Consider the following 19801-nt stretch of genomic DNA (forward strand, 5'->3'; position numbering starts at 1 on the left):
TGCATTGAAACAACATAATAACCATTGGCATGTTGTTTCATTTACAATTTTCAATACCCTGATTGGGTTATTGAGTTCTGACTACATTATCCATATCGACTAATAACTTGATTGGGTTTCATATAACCCAATCGGGTTTTGTATAACTTGATCAGGTTTTGTTAAACCCGATCAGATTTTGTAAAACCCAATTAGGTTATGTATTGCTACTACACAAAGGTAGATTGAAGGAGGGAGGGAGTGATGGAGAGAAAGAGAGCAAGAGGGTGGGAATTTGATAGAGAGAGAGAGAGAGAGAGAGAGAGAGAGAGAGAGAGAGAGAGAGAGAGAGAGAGAGAGAGAAGGGGATAGGAGAGAGAGGGAGGGGGGACGTGTGTGTGTGTGTGTGTGAGAGAGAGAGAGAGAGAGAGAGAGAGAGAGAGAGAGAGCTGGAGAGAATGAGAGAGAGAAGGGGATAGGAGAGAGAGGGAGGGGGGACGCGCGTGCGTGTGTGTGTGTGTGTGTGTGTGTGTGTGTGAGAGAGAGAGAGAGAGAGAGAGAGAGAGAGAGAGAGAGAGAGAGAGAGAGAGAGAGAGAGAGAGAGAGAGACGATGAGATGGAGAGAAGGATTAGGGGATATCATAGTAAGACATAAGGGGATAGGAGGGAGGGAGGGAGGGAGAGAGAGGTGCAAAGATGGAGATTGGGAAGATTAGGTGTATGGAAAGGAGATGGAGAAAGTGGGATAGAAAATATAAATATATAAAGAAGAAAGATGAATGGATAGAGAGACATATATTTCACTAGATGAATATAGAGTGAGAGGATGAAAGAAAAAGTGATAGAGAGATAGAGATGGATAGAGAGGTAAGGATAGAAAGAGAAGTAGGGAGACATAAAGGGATACATAGAAACACAGAGATAGATAGGAAGATATATAAAGGGATATAGATGGTGAGATAGATAGATAGTGAGATAGATTGATAGAGAGATAACATGGATAAATAAAGGGACATTAGAAAATAAAGGAGGAGAGATATATAGAGGGAGAGATGAGAGATAGTGAGACAAGAATAGGGGAGAGAGAAATGGAGGGAGATCAATGGAAAAAGAGGGTATGGAGAGAGGGGGAAGAAATAGGGAGATAAAAGGATAGAAAGAGGACGGGATGTAGAGGGAAGAGTAGGAGAGATAGATACTAAGGAGATAGAGAAGATATGGAGATAAAGATTGTAAAGAAGAGGGATATGGATGGGGGAGAGGAAGACATAAATAGAAATGAAGATAGAGTGATAGAATGGAAGAAAAAGGATAGAGAAATAGAGATAGATTGATAAAGATGAAAGGAAGAGAGGGAGAGGGAGAAAAAAAAAACCAAAATGTGAATACTTAGTTTACCTTCCACATATCTACGAGGCACCAATTGCACAATAAGGTACTATTGCTATTAATAACTTTGAATAGTAAAGTATTGAGGGCCTCCCACACTCTCCAGCAACGGCCGGCATCCCAACGAAAGGGATCGTAAAACTCGTAAATTGTTTTCGTTATTGAAATAGTCACAAAAGAGAGAGGAGAGGCGGGATTTCGGTTCACTCTGGACTTCCTGGCTTGGTAGACATCGGTTTTTTAAAGAGAGTGGCCTGCGACGTACAGCGAAAGAAGAGGGTTACAGGAGTATAAGATCCTAGCCGGAAAATTGTTGCAGTGGTTACATAGCTCTGAAGGCATGCAGTCCTCCGACGTTCCTCCAAATATGACCATTTACATCAATAATCTCAATGAGAAGATAAAGTTAGAAGGTGTGCAGAAAACCTCCTTGCAATTTCTATCCTTGTTAACGCAATACTGCAACGTAAAATATTTAATTTAAAGTGCAATAGTGCTGGCTTTTAATGTTCTTGAATGTAGAATTGGAGAATATAATAAGAATTCCAGTGAAAATAGTTGTATTATTGTTGCCTCCCCCCTCTTCTGAACTATTCTCCCCATATACATTACTTCGCTGTTTGTAACTGCACTAGAACGCTGACCAGGGTGAAACCCTAGCTAGTACTCTCTACACCTTGCTCTGTTAATATAAAGTGATTGTGTTTTTGGGATTTGAGTCAATGTTGTATTGGTGACGGTACCTTTTGGAATGTTGATTGCCAAAGCTTAAACTGGCATTTGGGAGATGGGATTTGCCGCAGATATTCTTGCGGAGCTTGCCAACGTGTGACGATTGAGCTTGCAGGATTTTGCTAGCTGGGGTAACTGTACTTTTAAACATGTATAATTATCATATTGTCGAGTTTGCGCTGCCTCCGTCAACTAGTACAAGCTGTCTACTGGAAACTTGATGCACTGAGCATCACCTACTCGTAATAAAATTAGAGTTCGCTGTTTGTAATTGCAAAAGAATGCTGACCAGGTTGAAACCCTAGCTAGTGCTTTCTACAGCTTGCTCTGTTATTATAAAATGATTGTGCTTTTGGCATTTGAGTCAATGTTGTATTGAGATGGTACCTTTTGGGATGTTGATTGCAAAAGTTTAATTGGCAATTGGAAGATGCAAGTTTCCGCAGATATTCTTGCAGAGCCTGCTAAGGTGTGACTAATGAGCTTGTAGGATTTAGCTGGCCAAGGTATTTGTACTTTTAAGCATATATAATTATCATATTGTTAAGTTTGTGCTGCCTCCGTCAAGTAGTGCAAGCTGCCTGCTGGAAACTTGATGCATAACTGTGATTCAGATCAGATAATCCAATAAGTCTGCGCCTTTTCCATTAACTTTGGTTAGCATTTGAGCACTGAGCATTAGCTGCTCGTAATAAAATTAGACTTCGCTGTTTGTAACTGCACAAGAATGCTGACCAGGTTGAAACCGTAGCTAGGACTCTATACAGCTTGCTTTGTTAATATAAAATGATTGTGTTTTTGGCATTTGAGTCAATGTTGTATTGATGATGGTACCTTTTGGAATGTTGATTGCAAAAGTTTAGTTAACAATCGGGAGAGGTGATTTGCTGCAGATATTCTTCCAGAGCCTGCTAAGGTGTGACTATTGAGCTTGTAGGATTTAGCTGGCTGGAGTAATTTTACTTTTAAACATGTATAATTATCATATTGTTAAGTTTGTGCTGCCTCCGTCAATTAGTGCAAGCTGCCTGCTGGAAACTTGATGCATAACTGTGATTCGAATCAGACAATCCCAATAAGCTTGCGCCTTTCCACTAGCTTTGGTTAGCATTTTAGCACAGATCATCACCTGCTCGTAATAAAATTAGACTCTGTAGTTTGTAACTGCACAAGAATGCTGACTAGAGTGAAACCCTAGCTAGTACTCTCAACAGCTTTCTCTGTTAATATAAAATGATTGTGTTTTTGGCATTTGAGTCAATGTTGTATTGATGATGGTACCTTTTGGAATCTTGATTGCAAAATTTGAAACTGGCATTTGGGGATATGATTTGTTGCATATATTCTTGCAGAGCCTGCTAAGGTGCGACTATTGATCTCTTAGGATTTAGCTTGCTGGGGTAATTGTACTTTCAAGCATGTATAATCATCATATTGTTAAGTTTGCACTGCCTCCAGCAACTAGTGCAAGCTGCCTGCTGAAAACTTGACGCATAACGGTGATTCAGATCAGACAATCCCAATAAACTTGTGCCTTTTCCATTAGCTTTCATTAGCATTTGAGCTTTGAGTATCACCTGCTTGTAATAAAATCAGATGGGCAGGCTCCAGGTAACTCTCACATATTGTCCTTCCTTCAACATCTTAGTTTAAATAAAAATTTAACAGAACAGCTTCATTACTTAAGTTTGAAAAGCATCTAAGTGAAATGTACCCGTTTAGCTAAAGAAATTAAGGAAATTGTCATAGGAGCCTCGCAAGTCAGAAATGTTTGTAACTCTTGATTAACGAGTTAGTTGTTACTTAGAAGATGTCAGACATTTTTTTTGAAGCTCTTACTTTCACTATTGACCAAATATGGAGATAAAAATCATCGTTCTGCTTCTATATAAGGATGGAATCTTGTCTTTGCGTATTGCCATAGAATGCAAATCTAACAATAGTAATGCCCAAGATTGAAGGTCTATTGTCTCAAGTGACTAGCCTACATCGGCTGTTCAGAGTTCAGACAACTTCAAAGTGCCATTGTTGCACAATTCTATCAGATATGGCATCTTCCACTTGGCATATCATGGAGTAATTTCCACAAGAAAATGTCACAAGTTGCTGGCTAAATTGTTGGTATAAAGGAGTATCGTAGATTCATATGGCTCTCCAATATATGGAAGGTTCTGTGTGCCACTGGGAAAAAGTTTATTATCGAAGTGTTGAAAACCATCCATACAAAATTATGTTTCATTCTGGATGTGAATGGGCAGAATGTATGTCCCGGAGGCCATTTTTTTTGGATGTTGGAATGTGTTTTTGGGATTGCAATGTGGGAGTTTTTGATATATTCAAAATTCATTTGTTTCAGGATTTTGGAAAATTATATTCTTGATGCAATCTACTAAAATCACATCATGCAATAATCTTGTCATAGAAAGTTTCAGTCTATGTATGTATATTTCTTTATCTGCAAGTGTTTTGCATGTATTAGTTCTACAGCCACATTTATTACAGTGTCACATAGTGAGAAGAAAACTATCAATTTAAAATAAGGGAACATGAATATTTTATTTTTTCATAAATTGTTTAAGAAGCTAATCATATTGATGATTTAAGAATTATGTTTTGCTCTTAGTGATGCAAAGATTTTATTACAGGCTGGCAAAAATAGTTTAATTACTTTTTGAAAATTTTTATTCCTTAAATGATAAAAGGGGAATGCCTAGCCATTCCTGGAATGTTAAGCATGGTTAAGTGCGTTTTGGGGACACATTCTCCAAATTTCGGCAGGTAGAAGATAGCCATGGGATGTTTCATGCTATCCCTGAGTATCAGAAAAGTTCAGATGATGGGAATGCAGGGAAAAGGGAAGGTATTTGTCCCCATTCAACCCTAATAAACTAGCTTTTGTTGCATCTTCTATAATACTTAATAAAAAAATATTGAAATATAGTTTACAACTGAGTATGAAAAGTGTTTTCTGCTTTTTAAACAATAGTATTTCTGTTCTGACTGCATATTTGAGGTTTTAAAGAAGAATTTTCCAGTACCAGATTTGCTAAGATTGGTTTGCTGTCACAAGGAAAAGATTCTCATTTAGTTGGTACATGTTTATCAAAATGTGTCAAATATGCAGGACTAATTGCATTAATCATCATTTATATCTTTGTTGTCATACAGTCTGTTACTCATCAGTTGTGCAGCCAATTACTCAGTGGTTATACAGTCAGTATGAGGAAAAGTCAAAATCAGCTGGTCTTATAACTGACACATGAGTTTAAAGTAAGAGAATTGACCTACATTTGACTTTAGTAGTAAAAGGTATTCTTAGGAGGTCCTTTTTAGCGGGGAAGTGTTTAGTAGCTTTAAAGATTTCTATGTCCAAGTGGAGATTTCATTTTACTCTTGGATTAGATTTGCAGAGCTTTTCAGAAGCGAGAAGAGTTTCTTTTGCACCATGTGCTATTTAAAAATGTTTGCTGGATTACAGTAGATTTTAGTGGTTTCTAAGATTTTTGTGATGTTTACTTTGCCATTCAAGTATGATATGTTGTTTTTCAACCAAAAAAGAAAAAATAGATGTAAAAATTATATCACATTTTCAACCAATGTTGTCAAAGTTTAGGTATTTGGTTTTATGTGTTGTTTTGATATAGGTTACAGTCACTATTTTTTGTTAGGAACGTAGCATTACACTCCAAAAGCTTGCAATTAAACCTGAATAATCATGAATTGCCAAATTTATGTGCTGTTTCCTGAGTTTTCCAAGAAATTGTGCAGATTTTGTTTAACTATGCCTTTTCCTGGTTTCTGTTACTCTTAGAGATTTGTTGATGTTGTTATGGTAAATCGATATTGTTGTAGTTGTATTAAACAAAGGAGATGAAAGCTGCTTATATAAATTTACAAAGACGATGTTTTTAAAAGATACAATCATGAACTGAAGACGAAAATAGAATCTACCTAATAAACTAAAGACTAATTAAGACAACCATTAAAGAAACATTATAATATTCTAATACCCTCCTTTAATGATCATTGTCTAACTGCTGTCTTTTGGTCACAAATTTTTCAAAACATTCTGCTGTTTGCAAAATGATATTGACCATGATGTGAAAACCCGTCAGAAAAGAATAGAGAAGTGTGCCCCTTTCTTCAGATCACTTTGCAAAAAGAGACTAAAACCTGCCACTGACACTGCTACCAAGATGAGTCTGTCACTAATCCTCTTAAAATTAACAAAACATCTGATCAGAAATCATCCCAAAACCACCCAACCTGATGTTGGATAATAGAGTTGTTCTTCCCTGGAGACAGAGACAAAAACTGAGAACAACTAACATGATTTTTAGGAATAATCGACAAATCCTCCAAACTTTGCATATGAGCATGATGCCCCAAAATAGACTGCAAAAGGCCATGGTTTTTTAAAGAGAAAAGTCAGAAAACCAGACACAAATTTTTTAGGTGAAAAAATGGTCAAACTAAACAACTGAATCCGAGATATAGATAAGAGAAAACAAATCTTCATTTTTTTTAGAAAAACAGTAAAACTCAACAGATAATGTTTGAGGAAAAAAAATATAAACCCACAAAGGGATCCCATACAACTTTGCAAATCACAAAATTAGAAAATTTTTGAGGAAAAAATTTATGAAAACCCATCATAAAATCTTTCAAAGGAAAAATTTATAAAAACCCATTATAATTTTTTTGAGGGAAAAAATTATGAAAACCTATTAGAAAATTTTTAAGGGAAAATATTATGAAAACTCATAAGAGAAACCTTTATGCGGCAAAATATGAGACTTCACATGGTAAAACATCACATACAAGTAACAAAATGCACATTCAAGCAACATGCAAGAATATGCAACTCACATGCAACCTTAAAAGATTAGACCCTTGCTGTATCCAAGATATCGTGTGATCAAAAGCTTCAACAATACTTGTGATTTTCAGAAAATTTCTTTGAAGACAAACCACAAATTTTATAAAATACCCTTAGTTGCCGGATTCTTCCTAGACAGATTGGATCTAGATTCGGATCCGATCTGGATTCAGATTCGTGCTTGGATCCATGAGGATCCGGGTAGGATCCTTGATTCTGCCTGTGGATCTGTCCGTTGCGGATCTCGATGAATCCACAAGCAGAATCAAGGATCCTGCCTAGATCTTTAAGGATCCAAGCTACAATTCGAGGATCTAGCGTGGAATAGGGGTAATACAAGGCACAAAAAAAATAAAATCGTGAATGTGAACGTGTTGATTTTCTTAATAATTGTGAAAATAGATCAATTATATGTAGACTAGATTCAAAGATTCATACTATGAAGTGATTTAGTTTTGAAATTATGTATATTTCTCTTCTTTTTTAGTATATATATATATATTATTATATACACACAAATCCTCCACGGATCTTAATTTGGAAAAAAAAATCACGAATCCACAAATTTGATTCACGTGCCCGAATTGGATTCGTTTCACAAATCGGCAATTAAGAAAATACCTCTTATGATATTTATTTAAAAAATTGATTTTTTTTTTTTTTTGAGCCAAATTCCATATTACAAGAGGCTTGAATTTTTTTTTAAAAAATCGCTAAATTTTATGAAATTCCATCGACTTGCTCCAATACTATGTTATGGTAAATTGATGTTGTTGTAGTTGTATTAAACAAAGGGCATGAAAGCTCCTTATATAGATTTACAAAGACAATGTTTCTAAAAGAAACAAAGATGAACCAAAGAGGGAAATAAAAACTACCTAATAAACTAAGGACAAACTAAGATGGCTATTGAAGAAGCATTATAATATTCTAATAGATGTGAGTTCGGTTCCACTACAACATATAAACTTGAATACTTAGTGTTTTGAGATGAAACACCAAATCTTTAACTCTATCTTGAATAAAGGTGTGCTCATATGCTAAACAATGTGGATGAATTGTGTGATCAAATGAGAACCCCAAGGTTCCTTCTTAATCGTGGACTTTCATTTAGTTATAATGATGTGATATGCTAGTTATCACAAAAGGACTTACACTATTCATTCAATGGATACCAATTGCTTCAATGTCAATCACTTCCAAATAAACAACTTGCAAAGGAAATGGTTTATAAATTCTATCTAACTCTTAGAATTTAATGTTGATGATGGGGTGAGCTTCTAACCAATCCTTGCTTTGTTGTATAATCTAGACATAGGAGGATGCTATCTTCTATGGATGCAAGAATGATTTTCACATTGTCAATATTCATCCAAATACCCTATGAGGACGCAATCTACATGAATATCTCTAATAGAAGTTAAAGACTTACAATTTATACCCAGACTAACCTTGCATTGTTACTTACAATCAACAAGTACCTAAAGGTATGGACACTAGCTTCATCATTAATCACCATTCAACAATACCTTCCATCCATGTACTGCTACTTCTACGTCTACCTAACACATAATGAAATCCTAATCTAAGTGAGAGATGCAAAGAACCATGCAAGTACTGTGCTGAGTATGTTTTGTCTTATTTTCTTCTCGATTTAATACCAATTGTGCCTTATACATAATTTTAATTTTCCAAAGACGTAATGTGTGCGGTACCTCATTCTATTCCCCTCTGACTGTTGGTATTCGATTGGTCTATGAAGTGTCATATATTATTTCATTCTTATTTGATTTCCACTTGGTGGGCCTATCATGGACCATTCCATATGGGGTTTATGTTTTAAATGATTTTGTTGTTGGATCAAGCCAAATGGAAGGTTGCCCTTAATAATCTTTCCTTTTATGAATTCCCCCATTTTTTGCTAAAATACCCTTGTCCGCTTGAAAATTTTCTGCTTTTCCTTAGGATGATGTGGGCCCCATCAAATCTTTAATCATGCCTCCTTAATTGTACAAGGCTCGAGCAGAGTACAATTTTCTACATTGACTATCTCCATGTTAAAGTTGTAGCTTTAGTCGGATTGATTCAATCTAATGTACATTATTGTTATTGGTGATCATCATTTCCTATATATACTTATCCTTGTTAATAATATATATTATTGTATATAATATATATATTATAGTATATTATATATATGTTAATATAATATTATTTAAAGATGATTACACCATAGAGACATGTCTCTTTCTCTCATATTTATATGAGATCCAAATCTGCATTTGGACATCATCAATAACAATGGCTATGATTCTACATTTGCAGAAATAATCCTAGAATTTAAAATGGTATCAAAGCAAATTCGGATATTTGGGAATATCAAATAAAGTAGAGTTTGTTGCGATAATCATTGATGATTGGAAGACCAAGCCATGCAAATGTAGGTGCATAGTTGAAACAAATGATTCTGCAATCCACTGGCAGGTGAAGTCGTGAGATGGATAACTTTGTGCATAGTGAGACATCTTCAATTGACTTTATCCAACTTAGTGATTGATAAATTCTCTCTTTCTAAAACATCAATTTGAAATTCAAACCCGATAGAGCATTGATGCAAACAACACCAAACTTCAAATTCATATCATTATATGAGATATTGTTGTTGAGAAGGATCAAACGAATAAAATGCATCTTCATAAACTGACGACATCGAGAAATCTAGGGAGTTTCCTTTGTTCTTCCAAATGCATCCACTGTAGGCAGTTGTGGAAATAAGAGAATGGCTCTCTGCAAATATAGCACAGAAAGACTGACATAAGTAGGTAAATTAAAAGTGGAAGATGACAAAGACATGCATATAGAACTAGCGATCAACCCATAAGGAGAAGACATACCCAACATGGAGATTAAGGCACGGGATTAGAATGAGAGTGTAATAATTGTTTGGTACAACACATGTATATAAGGGGAGATCTAACTTGGTAGGAGAGAATTATACATTGATTCATTTTGGGGTACTTAGTACAAACAATGATAAAAATAATTTTTTTTCCCTTCATGTAGTTATGTGTACACACATATTGGACACTAGACAAGGAAGAAGATAAAGAGAGATGGGGAAGGATGTAGGAAAGATGCAAAGGTGGGTACGTTGAAGGCTAGGAGCGGTGAATGTCCATACATTTTGAGGATATGCATATGGAATCAATTTGATTTGACAGCCAAGAAAAACAAACCTCTCATCATTCACTACTACTTAATATTGAATTGGGGAATCAATATGGAGGGAGTTCCAATATATAAAAATAAATAAATACATTCCTAGTCTAGCAGTGTTCATTTCCTGTGCCTCATAGTATCTCAAACAAATCAAAGGACCCATTTCAAACAAATTCAAATGACCGCATGTGGATCTCGGGAGTGTAAATATAGAGCCATATGCGTAAGAAGGGATAGCTGCGGGAAGGAATTATCTAGAACGGATTCCAATTCACCACGGGGGTGCACTATGTGCATATTTGATGCCTTCGATCCATGGTGGATTTGATGGTCTGTGTTGGAATTTCACATGCATCCGATGTCACTACTCACTGGAATCTGCAACCTATGTTTGCCACTGAGATTAATATCTTGATGTCATTGTGTAGTAATGACCAAGATTGGGTAGACGAGTTTTTCATGTAAGATCGTAGATGAGGATGTGGAACTGTGTGATGGGATCAGACCGCACTACTCTATATGACATTGTGCATGTGGGATCAATGTCGGATCACCTTGTGGGAAAGGGCATCCATTGTTGGAGGAATTGGTAGAGGAAGAGAGCATCCGCCATTATCATCCGTTCGAACTTTACAGTTTCGTTGATCTTCCATTGATAGAAATTGTCAAATTCTGCTAATTTCTTTTTAATTTGTGGGAAGAAGTCGTTACGAGCATACCTTCTATTGCATCTAATACAGAGTGGAGCTTGTAAAAATCCATTTGCAAATCCTTCGCAAATGTATAGGGAGATAGGACAGGCAATAGAAAAGATATATTAAAATCTTACAAAGAGAAGTGTCACCGTCCCAAACAACTTTCATACATTGTACTAAAATAGTGCATAAAATATAGAAGGGTCAATTAACGTAAAGTGAAGTGTCTATGTGTATTATTTATGCTTCTTTTATATATTATTTAACTTCCTTAAATTACTAATAAATGAATATATTTTAACTTCCTTAAATTACTATATATATAAAAAATAAATTATTATATGGAAAGTAATAAAAATAATGAGATGGGTATTTTTATAATAACTTCAATATTGTTGCTATTATTATTTTTGTGCTCAATCTATTGTTTTGGAATTCTATATGTATTATAAGAGCTATGCACCATGATTTTTTCCTTTGAGAATGTTATTACAGGAAGAGGGAGATTGAGATTCAGAGGGAGCCTGACATTTCATTAGAGGCAAAATTGAAAGAGAGGAAGCAGATAGAGGATATGATTCAACCTTTGATGATTTAGAGGGAGTAAACTATGTTGAAATGGATTCTCTAGTGATCATTAAGTTGTAGCAGTCAAGAGGGTTGTGATTCATGAATATACCTCATGACTATGTGATTTTAATGGGCCTACTCCCTGTGTACATCATGAGGAATTGATGACTTCTAAATGACACCACTTGTATTTGTGTAGAAGTTACTGTAAGGAAATTTGAGTTGTCGTGAATGAAGTTTTAAGAATTCATTTGAACCATCTACGAGTCTCTCCATGATGAATGAAACTTGACGTATGAGTTGTAGAGTCATTCATGTGGCACAATCATACTGAATCAAGATATTGGCGTATTGTGGACGAGTTCGATAAAATGGAAAGACATGTTCGCTTCTATTGTTAAACTAAATAAATGTTTGGACCTTCAATGGACGAAAAGAGCAAGTTGGAACTTAGAAAGGAGTTGTCATATTTGATACAAAATTGTTCAAACAATTATAAGAATGAGTGGAAATTTTACATTGTGGGGGGAATAATAGTCAATGTTCCATTCCCACTAAAACCTTATTTGGAGGGGAGATGTTCCATTCTCAGATAATCTAAAAGGACAATTTATGAATCTTCATGTGCAGATAAGTATTTTTATCTTTTACATTTATCTACTCTTTGTAGTCTCTCTCTTATTCGTAATTTTATACATACTATAAGGGTTATTTGCTTTGACCTTTTCCTTTATGTTTGAGGATATTCTTACAAGAAAAGAAGGTTGGTACTTTACATATGCTACCAAATATTGTGCAGACTCAATCTAATGATAGTAGCTTCAAAGACCTTGATGATCAAGATGGATAAAGTGAGGCTCTTGAAGTAAACATCTTTGATGATTGAGATTATGAGATTCTTCTAAATTAAGAGGGAGTATAACACTTCTTCTAAGGCAACGCAAGAGCTTAGAAGATTGATAGTCAGAGGGAGTCTAGAAATACATGTGTGTAATTGCATGATTTTGATGGGCCCACTCTTATGTATATCATGAGGAAGTGATGAAGTATCACCATAAAATTAGATATTAGATTTAGAGTTAGTTTGATAAGAATCCTTGGGGAAGAGAGTCTCTAAGGGAATAACTATTGGACTTGACTTCCCAGGATCATTGTTCAAAGGGAGAATTTTTGAGGTGTAATCCTTTGTGAATGATATCTTCTTTGTAAGGAGAAGTTCTAAGTGAAACTCCTTATAATGCATTCTTCTCTGTGAGAGAAAATTAAGGTGAAAGCCTTTGTATCACTCTCTGATTGGGTTCATGGTGGTTACTATTTCACATATGATATGTAATGAAAGGTGGCATATATAAACAGAAGGTAATCATTATAAGATGACATCTTATAAATGGTAGACCTGCTATCATGACAGACTTCATTAAATTGTTGTCCCAGAGTGTTGGAAGTCATGATAACGAACAAACATAAGGTAACCATTGTAAAGTGGTGATCTTATAAATAGTAGACCTGTTATCATGGTTCTTTGGGCCAAATTTTGCCGAACACTATAATAACCAACTCATCATGGTTCTTTGGGCCGGATTTTGCTAGACACCATGATAACCAACTTTTTACGGTTCTTTGGGCCGGATCTTGTCGGACACCATGACATAGTTACTATTATAGAGCACACTTAAGGTGGTGTTTAAGCTTATATTAAAGTTATAAAATTTATTTCAAAAGGTGAGATGATATCTCTTCATATACTTGAGAGCATAATGTGTTCTATATCAATCCCCCCTAACTAAGAGGGAGTGTTAAAGTTGTAGCTTCAGTCGGTTTGATTCAATCTGATGTACATTATTGTTATTGGTAATCATCATTTCCTATATATACTTATCCTTGTTAATAATAAATATTATTGTATATAATATAAATAATAGTATATAATATAATATATATTATATATATACATTGTTATACATATTAATTTATTATTCATGTTAATATAATATTATTAGAGGATGATTACACCATAGAGACATGTCTCTTCCTCTCATATTTATGTTAAATCCAAATCTGCATTACATCATCTATAACAATGGCTATGATTCTACATTTGTAGAAACGATCCTAGAATTTAACAGTATCCACCATGAGGACCAACAATGAATAGAGAACAATTTAGGTAGAACTTTGTTAACAACTTTTCAACATAAATCCCTTACAAACGATGTGAACAAGCCTTTACGTAGGGAGCTCAACTACAGTGAATGGCCAAGATTAAATCAGAATGAATGACCCAAATTAATCCACACAAGCCCTAATTAGGGTTTCTATAACCATAGCTACAAATTTTAAAATGCCCCCCCCAAAAATTGCATTTAGGCATTGCCATGTGGGCCAATAGAAAAAATCAAAATTACATTGCTTTCCTAGGACTAAAATTCAAATTCGAATGTATAACAACTAGATAAGGTGCAATAACAAGTGGACCAATTAGAAAATTCAAATGCCTTCAAGAGCCAATAAGAAAAAAGGCCATGTGGGCCTATGCCACTTGGCACCAAATGGGCCAAGTAGAATAAGGCATTCATTTATTAGCCAACGAGCAAATTTAGGACCATGTGGGCTTATCCCACCTCATCGTCACCTTAGGAATTGTGCTTCTCATCACCATTCTCTTTTTCACATTCAATGAACTTGGACACAATCTCATTAATCATTTTTATGGGGACACTTGACACATTTTTATTGGTTGAGGATATGGATTCCTTCTTGGAAAACTCATCGAGAAACTTGATAAATACCCCTTCTATGCTGATGAGAAATCAGCGTTAAGATTGCTTTAACTTCCATATACTTCATGTCTTGCTCTTGATTCTTTCCTTCTAGTAATAATTGAGTTCTCCATCTTGATCTTGTTTTGAATTGTTTTTGAAATGTTTGAAACACTCACTCAAAACTTGTTAGACGTAATGGCTGTTGTAAAATAAACAAACACATCACAACTTAGGCTCATTGGGACAATACTCATTGAATTCCCATTTGAACAAGTCTAACTGCGCTTACTCATAGCAAGTAACCTAGAATTGTGGTAGCACGGGCTCCCATTACAACACACTCACTTCTCAGGCATACCAAGCTTCGAATTACAAGGTTCATCACCTACCAAGGGACTTCTGTCTCTACTAAGAGCCATGAAAGTGTGGGATGTCTTTAGGGTTGCCCCCTGCGCTAGTGAGTAGAGGTTTTATTTTGGCCACTTTGACATAAGTGTTTAGTCAAGACATCCATTCAAAAGCATCTTATGAATGCCAATACAAGGCCTCATGGTAGCTTAAACACCATTTAGGTCCTATAGACCCCAGAGGAGACTAGGCATAAGATACCCTTGCCCTTCAAAGCTTTAGCCTCAGAAGGTATCTATTTATAGTGGATCAGAAGGAGCTTGCTTTGCTCTTGTTTTTACTTGTGTCATTCCCTCTCATCAGCTTTGCTAAAGCGCTCTAAAAAGATTGAACGAATTTCTCGTCACCCAAGATCACAAAGGTGAGGGGAGAGGATATGTTCATTCAATCTTTTTAGATTTACAATCTCAAAGACTTTCAAAGATATAAGCAAGTTGTTCATTTTATGCACCAAAATGAAGTGTTTTCTAACTACTAAAAACAAGCATAAAAGTTTTGAAAGACACACAAGGTCCTTCATTAAACTTCTTGCATCAAACACATTAGTAATTTCTCATGTATCCTTCATCCCACAGTTGCCAAGGTGCTCCACAAATCATCAGTAACACATAAATCCTCTAATCTAAGCCTAGAACAAAAGTATGAATGCAAAATTCCAAAATTGAGCAACAAAATCATCACATTTACCAACTGCGCATAACAGTAAACCAGGTGCACATAAATATAAACTAAGCACGCATAACCTTTGACCAAGTGCGCATAACCTTTGACTAAGTGCGTGAGAGTCCTAACCAAGTGTACATGGCATCAATTATACAATGAAATTAACTGCAAACTTGCAAAAACTCTCAAATAGACCAAACTGCACCTATAGCCATCTAAATATGATTGATTAGGGTTTATTAAGTCATTAAGCAAGATGTTTTGAATGATTTGAAGTCAATTTAGAACCCCTACATAAGCTATGTGCAAAATTCAATTTGATTTGAAAGAAATTAGATTGATCACTTTTGCAATATAAACCCTAAACTATGTGAAGTTCATTTTAAGAGCACCAAAGTAAGTGTGAGGGTTCTTTATAGATGCCCAAATCAAGATGTAAGTTCATTTTAGTAAAAGCAAAAGACATGCAGAAATTAAGAAAACCCTAAAACCCTAATTTTGGAGCCTAAACACCAATTGCCCCAAAGTTTTGACCAAGTGCACAAAACAGAGTGCCAAGTGCACTGAAAACTTGACCAAATGCACATTACAATGCTCCATGTGCAGAAAACAGTGGACCAACTGCACAACTTTATTCTAGGACTTGCAAATGTATCAAAAACACCTACAATCAGTTAGATTCATGTTTCACGTCGGGTTCACCAAATGTAGGACAAGGAAACGAGGAAAACATGCACACAAGAGGAACCATCAAACTCTAAAGCACGCACAATCAACGTATCCAAATGCAAAATAAATTGAGACAAAGGAATACAAACTATAAAACAGTCCTCCAATTTGACAATTGTGTCCTTTCTTGCTTCTCCAAATGTTGGTATGTAGCTCCCATATTGACACTATGCAGTCAATAATGAAAGAAAATTGACTATAATCATCACAAGAAGATTCAAAAGATGATGGTTAGCTTGGATTGGGAATTTGATCTCAATTTCTAGGAAATGAGACCCAAAATACAAATTTGACAATTAGATGTGCAGATTGGAAGGATTGTCATAATTGCGACAAATTGAATGCACAAATAGAAATGAGAAATCAAATGCACAAATCAAGGGAAATTTGGAAGGGAAGGTTGATGGAAAATTAATAAGTACATGAAGGCCAAATTAGGGGAGAAGTAGGTAGGGAAAGATGTAAGAAATCATGAAGCATGATTGTAGGGGATGAAAGCACAATAGGGGGGAAGGGATTTTCTGAATTTTAAAAACTCATATTTCCCACCAAAATGGAATTAGAAATTGGGAATTGAGGAAATTCCGACATGGCAAATTAACCAATTAATTAATAAAAATTAATTAATTGTGAAGACACAAGAAGGGGGGAATAAATAAAGTGCATTTATTTATCCAACTAAGACATAGGGATAAAGTATGGGTTATTTACGTGTGAAGGACAAATTATTTGACTTTTGATCGAATTAATGACATTGATGTGAAAAAGAACTGATTTTGATGGTTTTTGAATGACTTTGAAACAACATTGGTAGCTTGTAATATCTTCGTCATGAAATAGTTTATTAATCAAATCTTTGTTAATGGGCCGATTGATTTAAAATATCTCAGACCCCTTTTAGTTTTTGTTTCCGTAGGTAAGTGTAGCCATCGACCATCTTTGTACACCCTCGGAAAGTTTTCCTGATAGGTATTAAGCACGGCTTGTAGGTAGTTGTAGGTATGCAATTTGGATTATTTTATCTGTACTGCGAATTCCTGATGGAGTTCCCTGTTGTTTGCCATTTCAGAAGTGAAAGACCTTCCCTATTTGGTTTATCTGGTTTCTGTGGGATTTAACCCTCACCCTATTCCGTTGCATGTAACACTTTGCTCGGATTTGGCAAATCGGAGCATCATCTTTTGGCATATAATTATTGAAGGATATTCATGTTTAAATCTTCATTCTTGTTTCGTTTTCATATGATAAAATTCGGACTTAGTAGTTTAGGGTGCACAACTATCTTCCATCCATACTTCATCCGCAATTGGCAACCTTCATTGTAATCCCGTACTGCAACTCTACAACCGTACAACCTCTTAGTTCCCTGTGCTGCCTTCCTAGCTCATCGTCTAACATTCATTGTCCACCGTATTGCCTCCATAGCCTATTGTATGACCTTCATAGCCTATAGTGCGGTCTACATAGCCTCTCGTACGACCTCCATAGCCTACCATACAACCTGCATAAGTATGATGTACTGTCCTCCATATTCCCATCGTACAGGTGTCCTATAGCCACTGCACGACCCTCAATGCTTAGTTGCTACACCTCCACCGTACAACCATCTTGGCCTACTGTATGACTACCACATACTCTATTGTACGGACCTGTTGTCTACTCTTGCTCATCATACCATCTTCATAGTTTTTGTATGACTTTCCTTCAGCCTTGTCGTATGGTTGTTTAGGGTGTGTAACTGGTCATCCAGCAACTGTGACAAACAAAACATTACAGTGGTATCAGAGCTTCGATCCTGCCAACCTGTGGACAGTGAATGAGAGTTTATAGCCGAAAGAGAAGAAGAACCCATTCCGTTGATAGAATGGCTGTCGAATCGGAACCCACAGCTGTCGAACTCATGGCACTACTAAGAGAGCTTGCGAGGAATCAAACATAGATCAATGATACTTAGCGACTCATGGAAGAGACTCTCAAGAAGTTGGTAGACAATAAAATCTCCGGAGAACAAAATGGTCACAGCGCGGATTGGGTGTCGGGTAAAGCAAACCCTCATCCAGCACGCTCTCGACCTTCCATGCAGTCTTTTCCCCCACGGACGGAGGCACCACCCAGAGGGAAGCAACTGACCTTTGAAGAAATGTAAGAACAGTTGAGAGAAGACTGGAAAATGCAAATTTGGAGGAAGATATATCCTCCAAAGATTATGCAGATCCGAGAATGAGATATTCGAGAGACAGAAACAGAGGATACTTTAATGATGGCCTCATGAGGAAGTTGAGTAAAGTAAATCTGTCACCATTTGATGGATCTGGAACCATATTTGTGCAAGCGTGGGTAATGAAGGTAGATACTTACTTCTAGCTTAATCCCATGCCAAAAGAAGAAGCAATTAAATTTGCGGCCTTACACTTGGAGGGAGTTGCGCATGAATGGTGGCATTATGACACCATCACATTGGGGCATGATCAAATAAATTTTTATGCGAAATTCACTGAGAGATTGATAGATCGATTTGATGGTAACGATCTAGAATTCAATTTCAAAGATTTGGCACAACTGAGGCAAATTGGATTTGTTGACCAGTACATTGCAAAATTTCAGAAACTCTCTGTTTTGGTCACGAACATTTCTAAAAGAAGACGGATAGTGCTCTTCATGGACGAAGTGATAGAACCACTACAAGGTTGGGTAAAAGGGTTCAATCCTGCCACCCTGTCGAAGGCCATTAAGAAGGCAAGGAGTATGGCATCAGCAACGTCATCCTCACGAAGTTACTCACATTCCAAACTGTCGGTGTTTCCGAGGGACAAAGATAACAAACCTCCACCAAGATAACCGTCGTTGGATGAAGCTACCAGACAGGAGCTTTGAAGGAAGAAACTATGTTTCAATTGCAAAGGACCATGGGAACAGATGCCTTAGGAAAGAAAAAATCCACTACATTGAGGTTGTGTCCGATGATGAAGACGAAGAGGAAGATGTACCCTTTGAAGACAACCAACCCCACGAGGACACCAAAATGCTTAGTTTGAACCGTACAGAAAGAATTACAGCATTGGTACTGTTGGTTCCCAAAATTGTAGATTGGAATCCTACGAGCCTTGCCTGCTCAATGCTGAGATATCCAACCGATTAATGCCAACTTGACGGGATTGAATGATGTGATTTGAATCCATTGTGCTTCCGGCACTGCAAAATCAAGGCGGGTGTACTTGATCCTGGACAACAACCTTAAATCCAAGATGCTTAAAGCAGATTAATTAGAACGCGAATGTGATGAAAGCTTTCAAAATGACAAGAATTATAGAAAGCTTTTATCCTACAAATTATGAACTGAGAATGAAAGTAAATGATTGTATAAATGAAATAATGTTTTAAATAAAAAATAATTATAAGTTAATGCAACAAATGAAATATATTAATTCCTTAAAGGAAAAAAATGAAATAGTTACCAGCATATGGATTATGAATCAAGAATAAAAGACCAGTGCCTAATTAAATGGGCAATCAGAGTCAATATTATTAGTTGAAATGTACAACTTTATAAAGTTCAATATATTTAAACTATAAACAATTTTAATAATTTTGATGCGACAGATCAATTATATAAACGCAATTTAAATTAGTCTAAAATGCACTTTAACTCTTGCGGAGACAAATTAGACATAAATACGGAAACAATAAAATATTTCACAATATTTACGTTTATCAAATTTAAAATGCAATAATGACCCAGTCCACTTATCCGAATATTAAAATATTTATAGAAAATA

The 19801-nt window shown here is 35.9% G+C and overlaps 1 protein-coding gene across 1 annotated transcript in view; it reads left to right on the top strand.

Moving 5' to 3' along the window:
• The first annotated feature begins 1536 nt into the window (after positions 1-1536).
• U1A (spliceosomal protein U1A) overlaps positions 1537-19801 on the top strand; it is a 195090-nt gene continuing 176825 nt past the window's right edge. The window contains exon 1 of the mRNA XM_089813586.1: positions 1537-1781. Coding sequence (XP_089669712.1) covers positions 1709-1781 — 73 coding nt within the window. The 5' untranslated portion in view covers positions 1537-1708. The remainder of the gene's footprint in view (positions 1782-19801) is intronic.

The sequence above is a fragment of the Cupressus sempervirens genome, chromosome 2 (assembly GCF_028749045.1).
Source record: "Cupressus sempervirens isolate cs-2001-9-10 chromosome 2, ASM2874904v1, whole genome shotgun sequence".
NCBI classification, from domain to species: Eukaryota; Viridiplantae; Streptophyta; class Pinopsida; order Cupressales; family Cupressaceae; genus Cupressus; species Cupressus sempervirens.